This window comes from Gasterosteus aculeatus, chromosome 16 (genome assembly GCF_964276395.1).
Source record: "Gasterosteus aculeatus chromosome 16, fGasAcu3.hap1.1, whole genome shotgun sequence".
Lineage (NCBI taxonomy): Eukaryota > Metazoa > Chordata > Actinopteri > Perciformes > Gasterosteidae > Gasterosteus > Gasterosteus aculeatus.
The window spans coordinates 761,699-777,796 of record NC_135704.1 but is presented as its reverse complement, the minus strand read 5'-3'; the positions used below and the strand labels follow the sequence as shown (position 1 = coordinate 777,796).

The following is a 16,098-nucleotide window of genomic DNA, read 5'->3' as shown; positions in this document are numbered from 1 at the left end:
ATTTAATATCCGATTGTATTAATAAATAAATGAATTAATCATGATTTTGTTACCTTTATGTGTAAAATCTCTTATTACGTTACACTTGCATTGCTGTAATCTCAGCCACAGAAACACGTTAAATCTCACTGACGTTTTCCTGGAATACGAAGGTTAGAAACAAGGACTCTTCAGACAACAAAATCTGTCACTAGTCTACAGTCTATTTTCTGCTGATCATTCATCTGGCGATCGATAGGAATGCATCCTTCCCTGCTGAACTGTTTAGGTTGCCAACTTCATGAGAAAGACACTAATCAGATGCTGTTACCCATAAGGCCATGGTCTTTAATACAGCAACACATTGCACATATCCAGGTGCCACAGGTTGCTTTGAGTGGACTCCTGAATTACCTGCAGAAAGTGTATAAAATGCATATTAAAGGTTTGTCAATGTTTGCCTCGTTACTGACTTATACAACAGAATTACAGAAACACTTTCAATTTAGATGCTGTAACTCGCCCCATCATGCTTTATTATAAATGGTTATAAAGCATCCCATAAACTAGTAGTTTTCAAACGGGGGAGGGGTCTTAAAATGTCCTCAAAGGGGCCCTCACAGAACCACTACCTCAAACAATCCAATCATACCTCAAACAGACCAAAACGGATTCTTCTACTGCTTTACTTATTTTGTATTAGTTCCTTCTACTGCTTTACTTATTTTGTATTAGTTCCTACCAGGAGGGTTATGTTCACCAACCTCTCACCTACTGCGTGACATCTTCATATTTTGAACAGACTTTAAAAGTTATGCAGCAGTGTTAAAATCCAAAGAAACCGGACAGAGTAATACATCACGTGTTACTACATGTGCTACTAAGTATGTGCAGACAGGATCTTAAAGGATTGCTCAGAACACCATAACACGGTGCAAACAAATTCACAAGTTTATACTTATCAATGTGTTGTATCTGGAATTATTAGGCTAACACGTCTTTGTTTAGATCCAAGAACACGACTTGCTTCAGTTCTGCAGCCTCCTCCATCCACCAATGAACATGTTGGGTAACTAACACCTCTGGTTCACAGGATGACCAAGTTTGGGAAAGATAGTAGGCTGGGGAGCCATGCTTCTGCTAATGAAGAAACTGAAAAGGTATATATAGTTCATATAAAAATAGAAATGGTTCCATAAGGAGGGAATTCTTTCTGAATATGACTTTATGTGATTTAAAATGAACTTATAAAACTAATCCCATCAACGTGTAGGGAGCATTCACTTCCAACCAAAAGCCTCAGAGCTTTAAACACTGAATAATAAAGCACCGTCCGTGGTTCTTTGGATCAGATGATTCCACACATGTTGGTGATAAGCAGGTGTGGCTTGTACAACAACGCTGTAGGGTTTGTTCTCACACCAAGTTCAGACAGTACACATCGTTCCTTCATCAAGAAACCCTACATGTAGACACAAGCTAATTACATACAATATACTGTTTGTACAATATATACACAGCAGTAACAGTTTATTGTATATTTTGATGTCATTTATCTCAGTTGTGGGTCCTCCAATGACATTTGAAGGATGTGCGAGATAAGAGGTGACTTTAAAACTGATTCCCCCCACTTGTGTTGTTTTTGACACATTCCAGCTGATCTGAAGAATGATAAAGGGATGAGCAGCAAAGCAAAGTAAGTAGAGAAGAAAAAACACAAGAAACATATCATTGTTCAGCTCATGTAATGATCGAGCCAGCAGACCTCTCAGGATCTGAAGAGCCCGATGACAGCCAATTAAATACTGTCTTGTCAGAAGAAAGCACTGGGCAGCCAATCAGAAGCTCAGGTCTTGCTTGACATTCCTAACTGGCTCCTCCAGGGGCAGCCAGCCGTGATGTACGCTGCATGCAGATGCTCTCTGGTTTCAGGTAGGTGCAAGGACGATGTGTTGATCCGAGGCCTGGTGACATCCCTCAGTCCTGATGGGTCTTTTCCTGACAAAATTTGCCTTCATACTGCAAAAACACAAACAGGAAATACCATTAGACTCAGAACCCCGAACCTACTCTCATGGCCAGTTTCTTTTAGGACAGAACTTTGGAAGACTCCAATGCAACAGTAGAAATCGTCCTTTGTGACTGACGTTACGAAGCTTTGAATTCTGCATTGTTTGTTGACATCTTGCTTTTATGCAGGAAGTGAACAGTGTGATGTTTGTGGTATAAGTGGATTATAGTTTGCTGAAGTTACATCATGCTGTATTAAAGAAGACATTAGCTCATGTTCACAATGTTTACTCAGACGTCTATAAGACCTAAGGGGGGGCTCCATGCTGGTTACTGCGGAGACTTACAGTTAGACGCACTTTATTGCGAGATGGCCTCCTGATCAGACACTCATATGTTTGCTTTACAATGTAGCATGACTCCAATAATAATCTTGGAGTTTTAGCAAAGTAGAATTTAAGATTTGTATTTCTTACCAAAGCTAGCTGCCGTCCGATGTTTCCCATAGTAATCACCCCTGCAAAGAAGATGCAAGGTAACCAGGAGCGAATATACAGGAAGTCTGGTGATGTATACCTGTGCAGAGAAGAAACAGCAGCGCTTAATTCTTCAACAATACTTGCCTAAACTTAACTTAACTATGATCTTGGTCAGACTGCCCCAATTTATCAAATATCCAAAGACTAGAGTTTTCCAGAAAATGCAATAAGACAAGACATTTGGTGGGCATTGCTGGTGGAGGATTTAGCCTCCAAGTGAAGCTATCATGCTGCTGGCTGAATACTGTGCTGCAATGGAACACCATTTTTTATTATAATACGGGTAGATGAAATCCAGCGTTTTGATTGGTTGAGAGTGAGTCATGGGGGCTGCATTATTCAGCGATAATGTACAGTAGCTGTTCACATTGACGTGAGCGTTCCATATCACTGCGCACTGAAAGTAACCGGTTAGATTTTATAATTCCGCGGCGCCTAACAACACTGGCCAACTGTTACATTATTGGACAATAAAGTACAGCCTCTCGTACCTTATTGCTTAAAATGCCCTTTTAGCAGCTTTGATTTTATATTTGATAACATTGGTGTTTAGATTGAGATCTACAAGAAATATTTTAACTGCTGCTGTGTAATGGGAATAAAAAGCACCTATTTAGTTTAAAGTGTTTGCAAACCAAATTGCATTGCAATTTAGTTTAAAATAAAGTGCGCAGTACACTACTTTTGAATTCATTATTGAATTTTGCACTTAACAATGTGATTAATTGCAATTCAAATTTGTAATTGTTGCCCAGCACTTATCTTTTGGAATTCTAACTTACTGGAAGACTCCATTATACACCAGGAGTTGGGTCGCCAGCGTCGCCAGCAGGGCGATGCTGACCCCCAAGCCAAAGCCACTGCGGGAGCGGTCAAAAGTCCACCACAGACCGACGGAGAGGGCCGCCAGAGTCAGAGACAACTGGACGTTATTGGCAAAGTCCACTTTCTGACAGAAGTAGGGTCAAGGACTAAGAGGTAATGGTTAATCCATCAAATGAGAAGAGAAACAGCACTGCATTCCTCCTCTAAAGCAGTTTGTGTAAACGGCCGTAGGGAGAGAAATAATGCAACCTATCCCTTTGTTTCCCCACCATATCAAAGTATTGGACATGAGAACAACAGGTGCACGAGCCCCGACACATTAAGGATACGGCACTGGCGTGGTTGATGCCTACAAACACGGCCACGCAGCGCATCACACTGGACCATTCCCGCTTGAACTTGTGTGGCTCCCCCAGGCGGCTGTCGATGCAGGGGTACAGGAGCCCGATCAAGGCTGCAATGGAGACAGAATGAACGTACAACGGAAAACAACAACTGTGGCGTTTCAGTCATGAAATTCTGGGCTCAGAGCTTTTGGTATTTCTTAACAAATCAACTTCAAAAAGGGATGCAAATGACCTGAAAATAGATGAAATAGTCACTTTCCTTTGACATCGATAGAGCCAATCAGCCAATCAAATAAAGCAAAACTATGGCTCTATATCAAACAAGATGCTGGCTGCTGTGGTAGAAACCGTCTAACCTCCCTCCCATTGAGAAATAACAATGATGCACAACTTTCAAATGCCTTTAAGCATTTTATTTGACAGACACTAGCAGTGAAATTCAGCTGAATAGATCCCTTTGCCCACAGATGGTTTGGAAGTCTAACAACAATAAAAGGCTGTATATACTGTATATTCACAGTATCTAGTTCAGATTCAACAAGGTACATATAATAAGTACAATACATTTCCCCACATTTATTAATACAAAGATTTGTGGAAACATAACAAGTTCTGATTAACTGAGTAAGTAATTGTTTTTTGTTTTCAACAAACAACGCGGCATGTTTTTTTTCTCAACTACATTTAAGTTCCATCGTATTCAATATGGGAAAAAAAAAAACGTTTTCAAAATTGCCCAAATTCCCGAGCTTCGCATGGAAGTTAACCGGAAACGCTCCGTCCCTTAGCAACCCTACCTATGACACACTACACAACCCCAGCCCGGAATTTGCACTCGCTGTATCTGGAGCTTCACTACAGAGGCCCCAGATTAGAGGCAAGTTGCAGTTGGCTTGGTGAGGTGGGAGTCATCCAAAGAAACAAGCAATAGACACAACTGCTCAGTTCTTCCACATGTTGCTTTACAAAAAGATGGAATGTTTTGTTTTATAACTAGAGCAGTCAATAGATAGAGATGGGAGTAGCTTAGCCTAGCAGCTAGCTTAGCCTAAAGCCAGCTCAATATCGCAGTGCTTTAAGTGGTCCGTTTGACCCCCCCTCTGTTTGACACGTGGAGGAATTTCTGTGCACAGTTCTCCACTGTATGTCACACCACTGTTTGTTTTACTTCCAATGCAAAAAGCTCTCTCCATCTGGATGCAACTGACTGCGGCGAGCTGCCATTTCGTTTCCGCGGTCAACAAACGAACGTTGACTATGTTAAAATATTTTGGTCCATTAATCTAGGCCACATTAATCTCATAGATTAATGCATTAATGTTGACAGCCCTATTTATAACTTAATTTTCTCTGCTTGATTGAAATAATTACACCAAATGTATAAATACATTTAACATTTTCAACATGTTCTGCAGTTCGACAGTTTCTGATGACAAAATGTGCTTCAATTTTAAAACCGCAATCAGAATATTTACCACTGAAAAAGAATGTTAAAACGTCTGGCAATGCCTGAATAAAAGAAAGAGTACCATCAATCTGAATGGGTCACTTGTACTTCAACTGAGCGAGTTCATTATTGCATTTCCTTGTCCAAAGCTAGAAAGGAAATGGATAATTGCTCCAAAAATACAAATTAACTGTTGCCTCACTAAAAAACTGCAGAAGTCCTTCCCAGGTGTGTGTGTTATCCACACGTTCGAACATACCTGAGGCTGTGCCACAGCAGGGCGGTACCCACCAGGCCGACGAGAAGATGCTGCTGATGACATCAGGGGGAAAGAGGGTGACGTTTCTCTGCACCTGAAGTAAATTCAGCACAAGAGCCAGGAAGACGCCAACCGAGAACAACATGGCCCCTCGGATTACTAGGTTGGTGGTCCTACAAAGCAGGGAAAGGGAGTCAGGGGACTAGCAAGAGTTCTACTGTGCAAAATGACAAAACCTGATAGAACGCAGGGCATTTAAGAACTATAGCATACTGTAACCTTTGACCTGCAGGCTCAAACATATGCTGTGAATAGGGGTTGTGGGAAGTTATGGGTCTCAAAAAGGTGTATGCCCCGGCTTACGGTGAGCTTTGGCAGAGAAGATGCAGCACTAACCTGTTGGTGATGACTGAGATATAGGGGCCCCAGTTGGGCCGTGGCATCTTCGGCTGGCCCCTGATCACTGCGCTGTCGCTCATGGCGGTCAGTGTTAGCGACATTTGTGAGCCTAGGTCAGGAAAATACAGAAGGGTGGGTGACTTCATTACTTGCTATTCTACTAATTGTATATTAGGCTACATAATGTATTACATCATTCTGTACACATTACATCTATCACACTTCAGGCCATCCTGAGAGGAATCCCTCTTCTGCCGCTCTCCCTAACGTTTCTTCTTTTTTCCCTTAATAGGGGCTTTTGGGGGGGCTTTTCCAGTACCTTTGGAGTCCAAGGAATCGGGTTGCTGTGAAGATTTGATACACACTCAGATTTGTGACTTTGGGCTGGTCAGAGTAAATTGAATTGGGTGTAATTTGTGTGCATGTACACATCCCAGATTATTTCCAAAACGCTAGAAGGCACACAGACAACATGTACTGTGAAGAAGCAAGAAGTGTAGAATGCAAAACAAACTAATATTAGGACCTCCTGTAAGAATAATAATAAATACATATTCACACACAGAGTATGGATCAAAAGTCTAGAAACCCTTTCTCATTATATTGAATGAGGAAATGTGTACTAATTACTAAAAACACTAACAAATGAAATAGTTACAATTTAAAAATACCAATGAACTATACATTTTGTTTAAATATTTACTCAATGTAAAATGATAAAGAGTGCCTGTTTTTAAAGAATCTAAAAACTAGTTATATATTATATGTAGACTTTGGCTCGTCATACGTAAATGTGGATACATTTTCAGTGTGAATTGGTAAATATCACTTATCTTCTTTGATGCGGAAATACAGAATCTGTTACAACAACATGATATGTGACTGTCGAGTGTACTTAGGTATATTTCTATGGGAATCATTGTCCTACTCTTCGACAGGGGGCTCTAAGCTGCATGTTACTCTTTAAGTACAAAACCGCCCAGAGCTTCTGGTTCTGAAGCCTACTGTCACATCGCCCTTGAATGGTTCTGTAATTCACTGGTCTCGTCATCGGAGGCCGTTTATGTCATGTAACTCGCCTTTCACTTTTTGAATTGGATTGTCTAACGACGTGCTGTTACGAGCAATCAACGCTAACTCACTATTTGTTAAGCAGCGTCGGCTGCATTTGTCCGTATTTCCCTTTCTAACACGGTGAGAAGAGTCAATAAAACAACTACATGACATTAATACGTGTTAAAAAGTATTAAAGAACATATTACGTTAGCCGTGATGGCAGCTGGTTTGCTAGGTTAGTTAGCTTGTTTGTCAGTTTGCTAACATGGTGTAACTGTTAACTAACATTAGCAATGTTTACTGAACTGCATGTCGTCGTAGCACACTGTGTAAATGTCCAGAATAAATCTTACCTTATGTTAACATAGACGTTCTAATACATTCACATTGAGGCATTATACACGCAACATTTGAAATAACGTTAGCTCCGTCTTTCTTTCTGAGAACACTTCCGGCTCCCAAAGAAGAATGAACACCAATCAGCATCAAGCCGTGACGTCACCACGCTACTCAAGGCTGACGTCAGATTTACACGATAGATAATGGTCATGTATTAAAATGTAAATGTTTAAATGTTACATATTAATGTCTCACCTTATATGAATTGCAAGATGGTGGATGAAGTTGGCATTAATATTAAAGTAATTTGCGATATGTTTCTTTTAAAACTAATGCAGTGATACAGCTTTGCTTTCAGCCTCAGGAACAGATGTCAGATTTAGCTAATCTTCATCCACAAACCCACAAAAACCCTGTTTATTTTCGCCAACATATTTTCTTTCTATGATACAGAGATGCATATATGAGACAGCCACAGCATGGAGGGGATCATTCTTAATCTTTGTATGTTAGCATTTATGTTGAGACGTCAGGTTTTAGGGATTAGATCTGGCTGTACAATAGTCTGAATACATTACATGTCATTTAGCTGACGCCTTTATTACGACTTACAATAAGTGCATTTCAACCATAAGGATACAAACTCAGAAGAACAAGAAAGTGTAATTTCATCAGACAAGTCGATTTACAACTTGCAATGGATAAGAGACATAAGTACAATTTAAGTGCTACAATTTCTTAGTGTTTTAGTCGAGGTAGAGTCTGAAGAGGGGTGTCTTCAGTTTGCGGCGGAAGATGTGAAGGCTCTCTGTGGTCCTGGTGTCTTCAGAGAGCTCGTTCCACCATTTAGGAGCAGGACAGCAAAGAGTCGTGATCTAGTCGAGTGTTTTGCTCTCATTGAGTGAGGGACGAGCAGTTTATCAGATGCAGAGCGGAGAGTGCGGGTCGGGATGTCGGGTTGGACCAGGTCCTGGATGTAAGCTGGACCCCATCCATTCACAGCATGGTACGTGAGCACCATTGTTTAGAACTGGATGCGGTCAGCCACTGGTGGACGAATACAAACCAACATTATTTCCCATTATACCATAACACAGAGTAAACCTAACATGGTTAATTTATAGTTTTCATGCTAAATATTTAATAACTCCCCACTCCCCAGGAGACTCACCTAAGACTTAGAATTTCCTTGACAAAGGAAGTCTACCCCGTGTGCAATGATCGGGGCTTTAGATTAGTTGTCAGGGACTACTTGGATGCCAAAGAACAGCCAGGGATTCAATTGATCATCCTGCCTGTGCCACATGCTAAGTGCATTTTCATTATCGGACCACTGAGTCCCACTGTCGGTTCCTTCAGTATAAATGTGAGTGATGGCGAGCGCAGGGCGGTTTGTGGGTGTGTATGGTGATGGAGAGGTGGGCCGGACCCTCATCATAAAACTCCTTCCTATTAGACCGCTGCGCATCGTGGCTCCAAAACACTACGCCTTGTGGCCTCTTTGTTGTCTAGTTAACCTCTAACCCTTCACTGCCCCACACCAGAATCCCCAGACAGACACAACGTGGGAAGCTGTTGGCCAAGCCTCTCATACCTCTACCTCCAATTCTCCAGCCAAAGGCTGATGTGTCGATTGGGAAGGGGAGCAACAAAAGAAAATGTCTGCTGCTCTTTTATTCCATGAATGTGTCACATGTTAGGGATGACCTGAGAAATCTGCATCGAAGGGCCTTCAACTTCATGTTTTTGAATTAATCTTTATCCATAATATATATATTTACTAATGACAAAACCTGAGAAAGATTATACTCAGGATCACAAACGTAAAGTCCTATGTTTTTATGTAAAATAAAGGCTCATTTTGAACTTCTTACATTTCATAAATAGATTGATTCAATTTAAATTGTGCATGTTACAATGACCTACATGTAGCTCGATATGCTCTGATTCCGTGTCTCCAGCAGTAGGGGAGTAGCAAGGTTTGGACAGACAGACTCAGCTAAAATAAATAAGCTGACCACTGGTGCCTCCCCTGTGTTGTACTGACATTTACAACATCCAACACGCTAAATGTTGGAACTATTTGTAACAAGGTGTTTGCTAAATAACCCTGGAATAACAATAGAAAGTCAAATGATCCCTAGTGGCCAGAGCTGACACCTGTAATGACATTTTGAGGACACACACACAGACAACTGCTGAAGGAGAATTATTACGTTACATTATTACATTACATTACATGTCATTTAGCTGACACTTTTATCCAAAGCGACTTACAATAAGTGCATTTCAACAATAAGGACACAAACCCAAAAGAACAAGAAACAAGAATCACAAGAGGAGGATATTAAACACAGAAAGAATGAGGGATATTTTCTCTTTTTAGAGCAGCATCAGGGAGAAGCGCATCTCTCATCTGCAGGCAGTGGAAACAGAGAAGAATCATTTGTGGTGCCTGATTGTCTGAACAATTTCCTCGAAATATAAGGGAGAAAATGCAAATGCCTTGTTACTGGCAGCACCACAGAAGCTCTGCCAGCATGTGCGTGGCATATTGAATGATAATGACGAAGCGGGGCTGTATCCCCTGTGAGCAAGCCTGCGGAACAATGATTACAGATTGGCCGATGTGTCCTTAGCCTCACAAGGGACTCTGATTCTAATGCTAATCACAGCTTCCCCCGTTGAAATATATCTGTACTTGCAAGGCAGGAGAAAATAAGATGGAATATCCCAGTTAGGCTGTAATTGTATAATGAAGCCCCGCTTATTTTGATTGCTCACAGGGATGTGTACCGTGTCTTCTGGGAGGCTTAAACCTACTGCACCACCTGCTGGTCTCAGGCGGGTATCAGAGTGATACAAGCTGGTTTGGTTCGAGGGCACCTAAAAGCAATTAGCTGCTGACACGCACAACATGTAGATGTATGAGCTGAACTATAGCTTGCATTATTCCATTGGTTATTTGAGGTGGAGAGCCTTTTAAAAAGTCTCAGTACAAAAGGCACATGTTACAGGATTCCTCCCTTGGTTCAGCTTTTACTCCTCTCGTTGCTCCTTCTCCATCAGACTGCATCAGTCACACCGTCTCCTCCCACCTTTCCTCCTCGAATGCAGTTCTTTTTCATTCTGAGGACAGAAGCAAGAAGTAGAGCGGAGGCACAGTGATGCTCAGCTGCACACCCAGTGTAGGTTAATGGAGGGGAGAAGAGTCTGCGCTCAGGCTGCGATTGGCTGGCCGCTGACGTGCAGCTTCTCCGCAGCACAACCTGTCACTGTTAATCAGCAGCATCTCTTAACAGTCAGCCAGGGCTATCGGAGAGGTGAGCCCATTGCTATTCAGGATGAAATAGATGATAAATCATTTGTACATAATTAGTGCTCAGCAAGGTTACAACTGACATGTATTTTCATCTTAATTAGGAGGGAAATTTGTTCCATTAATTTAATTTGGCGAGCATGAGCGCCTCTGCACCTAACTAAGTTAATCTTACACCTGTCAGGGTGGAAATGGAGTTGGGCCTTGAATCCCAGGGGAGATGGGTAAGGGGCTGCAGCTTTGACCAGCTTCTGCTGAGTGTCGGAGAAAGTAACTGTCATTTATTATTGTACTTCACTCTAATGTTCGGCCATGGGGATGGATTTATTGTGTATGGTGGTAAATACAGTGTGTCGTCACTCACATTACGCACCCATAACATGTAAAAGACGGATTGAGGGAACACAAGGCGGTCTTTTGCAGCCAACCAATAAGGTAGGCATAAACGCTTCTTCATCCTAAAACAAATATTTAAGCAAATCTAACAAATGTGCATTATGGATAAAAACATGTTCCATCATGGGGGCTGGAGGCCGTTCCTACCCACAGCTCTCTGATTTACAGCCTTCCCATATGTCTGCTCTCGCTGCAGTCCAGCGGGCAGGAGGAAGTCCAAGGACGAGGTCTCTTTTCGTTGTTGAAGGCTGTATGAAGCTGTAGTAATTGCCCCTAAGAGGAAGATGGGGAATGACTGCTTTAGAAACTATAAGGTTTGTAATAGAATTCTTCACTGCCTCTTGGGCACTCAAGCTGACAGCCATTACCTGAACTGATGCATAGTCCATTACGGCATCCCTCGCTTTAATAGAGTGTCTATCACGTGAAATACAGAGATGTCAGGTGCCAAAGCATGCACTCTCACCCATGTGTGAAGGTTTAACCCAACTGTAATGGCTTTTCTTTTAGACACTGCTGCATGGCCGGACTACATAGGAAAATCTAACAGAGAAAGAGGAAGTCAAGCACCGACTTGTAAAACGCTGTTGCTCTGTGACCCATAACTGTGACTTTCATTTGGGACAGTGGGAGCTCGAAGCCGTGGCTGAGTGCAGCCTGACGTTTGCAAACCTCGTGTCCACTGGGCCCTGGACTGTACATCATTGGAAAAGGTCCTATAACGGGGTTTTAGCCAGCATCTCGTAAAAAAAAGAATCAAAATGAAACACTCCAACGCACAAATATATGCACTTTAGAAAAGTACTGAAAAACAAAAGGACATCACCAGGCATCAACATTTTTTTTTCTTTTTGAAATAATTTGTACATTTTGTTTTAGCTCTATACAATTGCTCTGTAACATATGTATCGTTTCAAAGGTTTTTTTTATGTCGATCCACACAATTTTGGTGACAGTATATTATTGAAGGACTTTTTTTCAGATACTTTAATTCAATTATTTTATATATATATATATATATATATATATATATATAAAAATTAGTAAATTACCAATTTGCCTCAGAGGCCTTTACAGGCTGTACACATCCCCCGTCCTAAAACCCTCACATCAGCACAGTAAAAACTCCCTTATGATGAAAAGCCCTGCAATGGGGAGAAAAAAGTGAAGAAACCTCAGGGAGAACGGCAGAGGAGTAAATAGGATAAATAAATAGGAGTGTTTACCCACCTCAGAAGTAAATACAGGTACATTTCAGATACTTTTATTTTCATATTTTTCTGTATGTTTCACTGCATCTCAGAAGAACTTATTCCTCTACTTCAGCTAGTTACTGGTTTACAGATGCAGCTTTCAACTAATGAAAATACATATTTATACAGTAGATTTCACAGCCCATTAAATCAAGTAGGCAGGAGCACCTTTACCAGCCTAAATATGCAGACAAATCACATAAAAATAGGTGTATGTCAACTAAAGTTATAGTAGTATAGCGTTCGAATTAGCCATTCTGCCTACTTACTAGTTTGATACTTCTGGGACAATTTCCTGTTAATACCTGTACCCAATATGCTTCTGGTTAAACACACAACTTTCACCTGTAATTGAGTATTTGACAGGACTCCCTGGGAAGCATGGAGAACAAGGACGGGACAAGCTTCGGAGAACCAGCTGTGAATGTACCACACCACGATCAGACACTATGCAACCATTAACACGGCTACACAGTCAAATGTATAATTAGTGGGTAAATAAGGAATAGCACGAAATGATTTAATTCACAAGCCTGCAACCATTTATTTCAAAAACCCATCACTACAGTTTACTTCATATACTTGATTAAACACAGCGTAATGTCAAAGGCCATCAAATGCGTCTTCAAATACACAATTCAGAAGGATTAAAGCAGCCGACTGTGTGAGCAGTGGAGAATCATTTTATTAGACTTCACCCGTTCGTTCCCATCATCTACGGTAACGGTCAGTGGGCACCTGCTTCCTCTCCTTCAGCAGCTCCTCCCGGGCCATGGGCTCGATGATGGCGCCCATCTGGGTGACCACCTTCGGCATGCTGATCTTTTTGACCGTCCGCTCAGTGTTCCAGGTGCGTCCCAGCGGAGAGCGGATGGTGCTCTCAAACTGTGCGTGGTTCTCAAAGGGAAAGGGCAGCGAGCTCACCTGGTGGAGGCTGATGGAGGAGTTTCTCTTTTCCGACATGATGACGCTGGGCAGATGGCGATCTTTCCTGGGTGGAGGTGGCGCCGTCTTTACCCTGAACCTCCTGCGTTTGTGGCGGGATGGCTTAAGGCTCGTCCCTCCCCACTCGCCCCACCCAGGAAGGGTCAGGTCAACCACCTTAGGCTTCCCTGCATCTTCCTGCTTCCTCTTGTCCTTAAGGAAGTCTGAGATGACGTCATCTCCAGCGAAGGCCTCTTTAATGAGTCCACTCTGGTCCAGCCCGTCATCACGGTCCTCAGTGTCCTCATTGTCCTCAGTGGTTGGAATGAGAGGGACTTTAATGACTTCAGTCCCTTTTGTGAGAACCTCTTTCAGCTCGATCCCTCGCTTCCTCTTTCTGTTCTTGCCCGTCTTTTCAGTTGCAGAGGACAGGGCCGCAGTGTCTGGGGGCTGCTGAGGTGGAGCAGCTGCTTCGCCACTGGGTAAATTCTCCTGACTGAGGAGCTCCATATCTTCCAGAGTCCTAACCCTGATAAGATCTTCCTCCAGCGGAGTTGAGTGGTCTTCACCAGCCTCGGCTGTCTCTGATTCAGCCTCCTGGAGGCTGTCTGCTATTCCACGGAATAGGCTTGTGAACTCTGAGAGCTCTTCTTCCTCTTTGTCTGACACATCTGGGTTCTCTGCTGCAGCTTTGTCCTCCGTATTGTCGTCCATACATGTCAAAGGCGCTGCGTCAGTCTCCAGAGCGTGGCGCAGTTTCCTCCTGCTCTCAAACTCTCGGAGAAGCTTTTCCTCTTCAGTTTCCTCAACTTCCTCCTCATCCTCATCCTCTTCTACTGTATTTCCAGGACCCTCTGCTGTGAGATCCACAGTATTACTAATCTCTTTTTCTTTATGCTCTTCAGACAGCTTCCCTCTCATCCAGGGATTTAAAGAATTCAATACTTGCTCTGCATCATTTACCAGTTCGGGTAGCACCTCTGCATCGGCTTCATCCTTCTCCTCCTCCTCTTCTTCTTCTTCGTTCAGTGAGCTCACAAGCTTCTGGGTCAGCGTCTTGTTTACCTCCAGCTGCTGCTGCATGGCTTTGCGAGCTCCATCGTCATATTTGGCCATGATTGCCTTGGACTTGGCCCATTTGCCGCTGTTCTGGTGCTTCAGGGACATTCTCTCCTGCATCCTGGACATCTCAATCTTATTCAACTCCTCTAAGGCCGAGGCGGGGTCAGCCACCACCATCTCATCAAACTGCTTCAGGAACTCTTTACGCTTTGCCTTGTTTTGGACTTTGTGGTATGTTTTGCTCTTTATCTTCTTCTCTCTCCGTGCCTTGGCCTCGTAGTAGGACTGCAGGGCCCGGGCTTTCTGCAGCTCTGCGCGCCGGATCTTGGCCTCCTCCAGGCTCATCGCCCTCATTGAAGCCTCTTCGGTAGGGGTCAAGATGGGGTCGTTGATGGGCTGCTTGTTGGCAGACAGGACTGCGAAGATCTCCTGCTCCAGGGGTGTCTGCGCCTTCCAGCCGCTCACCACCCTCTCCATGGGTTTAGGGCCTATGGGCTCCTGGTTCAGGGGGAAGACCAGCTGCTCCGCCCTCTGGTTCTGTTTGATGATGCTCTTCCAGCGGGTCACCTCTGTGGCGGCCTTCTGGAAGGCGACATCCCTCTGGATCCTCTGGCTCTCCTGTTTGCTGAGAGGGCACGCGATGGGCTTTGTGCTCCTCTGCAGGTTCTTCAGCTGCTTTTTGGTCGTGGCCGGGACGGCGGAGGTTCTCTCTACTGTCCCGATGAGGTCCGACAGGTCGATCTTGTCGCCCTCCCCGTCCGCATTGACGGTAAACTCGGACATCTGGACGGACGGTTCGGATCTCTCTCCCAGCGTTTTCTTCCTCTTACCGCCGAGAGCGCTGATGGCTTCCAGCAGCTTTTGCCGTCTTCGTTCATCTTCGCCGTCCTCATCCTCACTAGTAATGACTTCATCCGCTTTACTTAAATCCTCCTCGTCTTCTTCATCGTAAACCACATCTGGCGTTACCGCTGCAGTTGTATCCATTGCCTTGACAACGGCTTTACTCACTTTCTTCTTCGAAGCTTTAGCCATGGTGGAGTACACGCCGACGGAATGCAGGGGACTGTATACACGTGAGCCGTAAACGGAGCCGTTGTCGTAAATTAGTCGCTGTAATGCGAGCAGCACTGTCGCAAATTAGATCTTTTCATTTTTTTCTCCCTCTCTCTTTATTGAAAGAACTCAAATAAAAAAGTGTAAGCGATACAGTATAACTGTGCGGGGATAACTGTTTTATAATTAAACTTAATAGGTTATTTATAATTACATGAGAATGAAATTAGTCAGTTGAGCATTTAAAATAAGTAGCGATATATCTTCGGAGTGTTGCACATATTAGATCGGTTAAGCTTGCTCGCGTAAAATCGAGCAGTCTGAAGAGAATTTGCTCTGCTAATTAGATGTAAGGTTATTACGTGGGTTTTAGCTGCTTTGTGTTGTCGTTTCGGTGCGGCCTCTGCTGGCTGAACGGGCGCGTGCATGTGGTGCTCCTAGTGCGACTGTTACTGGCCTCAAACACTGAGCCTGCTCTCAAATAACAGAAAACATATTCTAACGTATCGTTTTGTATGAAATGTATGGAAGCCCATTTCTGCCACAAAAAAGGGTTAGAAAGTCGAAATTATGACTTGGTTGGTATCTGCGGTCACACAGAGGTGTCGTTTGTGTTTAACAACCTCTCGCTGACCAGCTATTAAACCAGGAAGTCCGAATCTGTGAATATCTTGCCAACTTTAGCGAACTGTAAACGTCCTACGGACACTTGCAGCCACTCACTCCACTCTCATACTAAACAGGGAGGACAGGGACGTCTGACTTAGCGGAGTCTAAATTATCTTCGGTATTTCCGAGTCCGAAATAAATCAAACTTCTAGGCAGATAAAATACGTTCCGGGTGGTATTCATTCCGTAGTTATCGTGATTAGTAACGACTGAAATGTC

General features: G+C 43.2%; 2 protein-coding genes across 3 annotated transcripts; both read right to left on the bottom strand.

The window, feature by feature from the left end:
- Positions 1 to 301: 301 nt before the first annotated feature.
- insig2 (insulin induced gene 2) lies at positions 302 to 7,373 on the bottom strand. 2 transcript variants are annotated; one of them, XM_040201767.2, is made up of 8 exons: positions 7,215 to 7,373; positions 6,017 to 6,149; positions 5,803 to 5,914; positions 5,407 to 5,579; positions 3,683 to 3,807; positions 3,311 to 3,477; positions 2,466 to 2,565; positions 302 to 1,998 (listed from the first exon to the last, which is right to left on the bottom strand). In XM_040201767.2, the coding sequence occupies exons 3-8, from the start codon at positions 5,904 to 5,906 to the stop codon at positions 1,957 to 1,959; spliced, it is 711 nt and encodes a 236-aa protein (XP_040057701.1). In that variant the 5' UTR covers positions 5,907 to 5,914; positions 6,017 to 6,149; positions 7,215 to 7,373; the 3' UTR covers positions 302 to 1,956. The 2 variants fall into 2 exon arrangements, with proteins under 2 accessions (XP_040057701.1, XP_040057700.1); XM_040201766.2 differs by lacking the exon at positions 6,017 to 6,149 and having other exon boundaries at positions 7,215 to 7,364.
- A 5,314-nt stretch (positions 7,374 to 12,687) lies between these two features.
- LOC120833906 (U3 small nucleolar RNA-associated protein 14 homolog A) lies at positions 12,688 to 15,273 on the bottom strand. The gene has a single exon (XM_040201531.2). The coding sequence runs from the start codon at positions 15,187 to 15,189 to the stop codon at positions 12,880 to 12,882; it is 2,310 nt and encodes a 769-aa protein (XP_040057465.2). The 5' UTR covers positions 15,190 to 15,273; the 3' UTR covers positions 12,688 to 12,879.
- Between the last annotated feature and the right edge of the window lie 825 nt (positions 15,274 to 16,098).

Bases quoted from the DNA above. Each gene is read 5' to 3' on its own strand.
- insig2 (XM_040201767.2), bottom strand. From the start codon at position 5,906: ATGTCGCTAACACTGACCGCCATGAGCGACAGCGCAGTGATCAGGGGC. The intron at 5,580-5,802 runs GTTAGTGCTGCA...CCTGCTTTGTAG, and splicing joins ATCTCAGTCATCACCAACAG to GACCACCAACCTAGTAATCC. The intron at 3,808-5,406 runs GTATGTTCGAAC...TCTCCATTGCAG, and splicing joins CTGCTGTGGCACAGCCTCAG to CCTTGATCGGGCTCCTGTAC.
- LOC120833906 (XM_040201531.2), bottom strand. From the start codon at position 15,189: ATGGCTAAAGCTTCGAAGAAGAAAGTGAGTAAAGCCGTTGTCAAGGCA.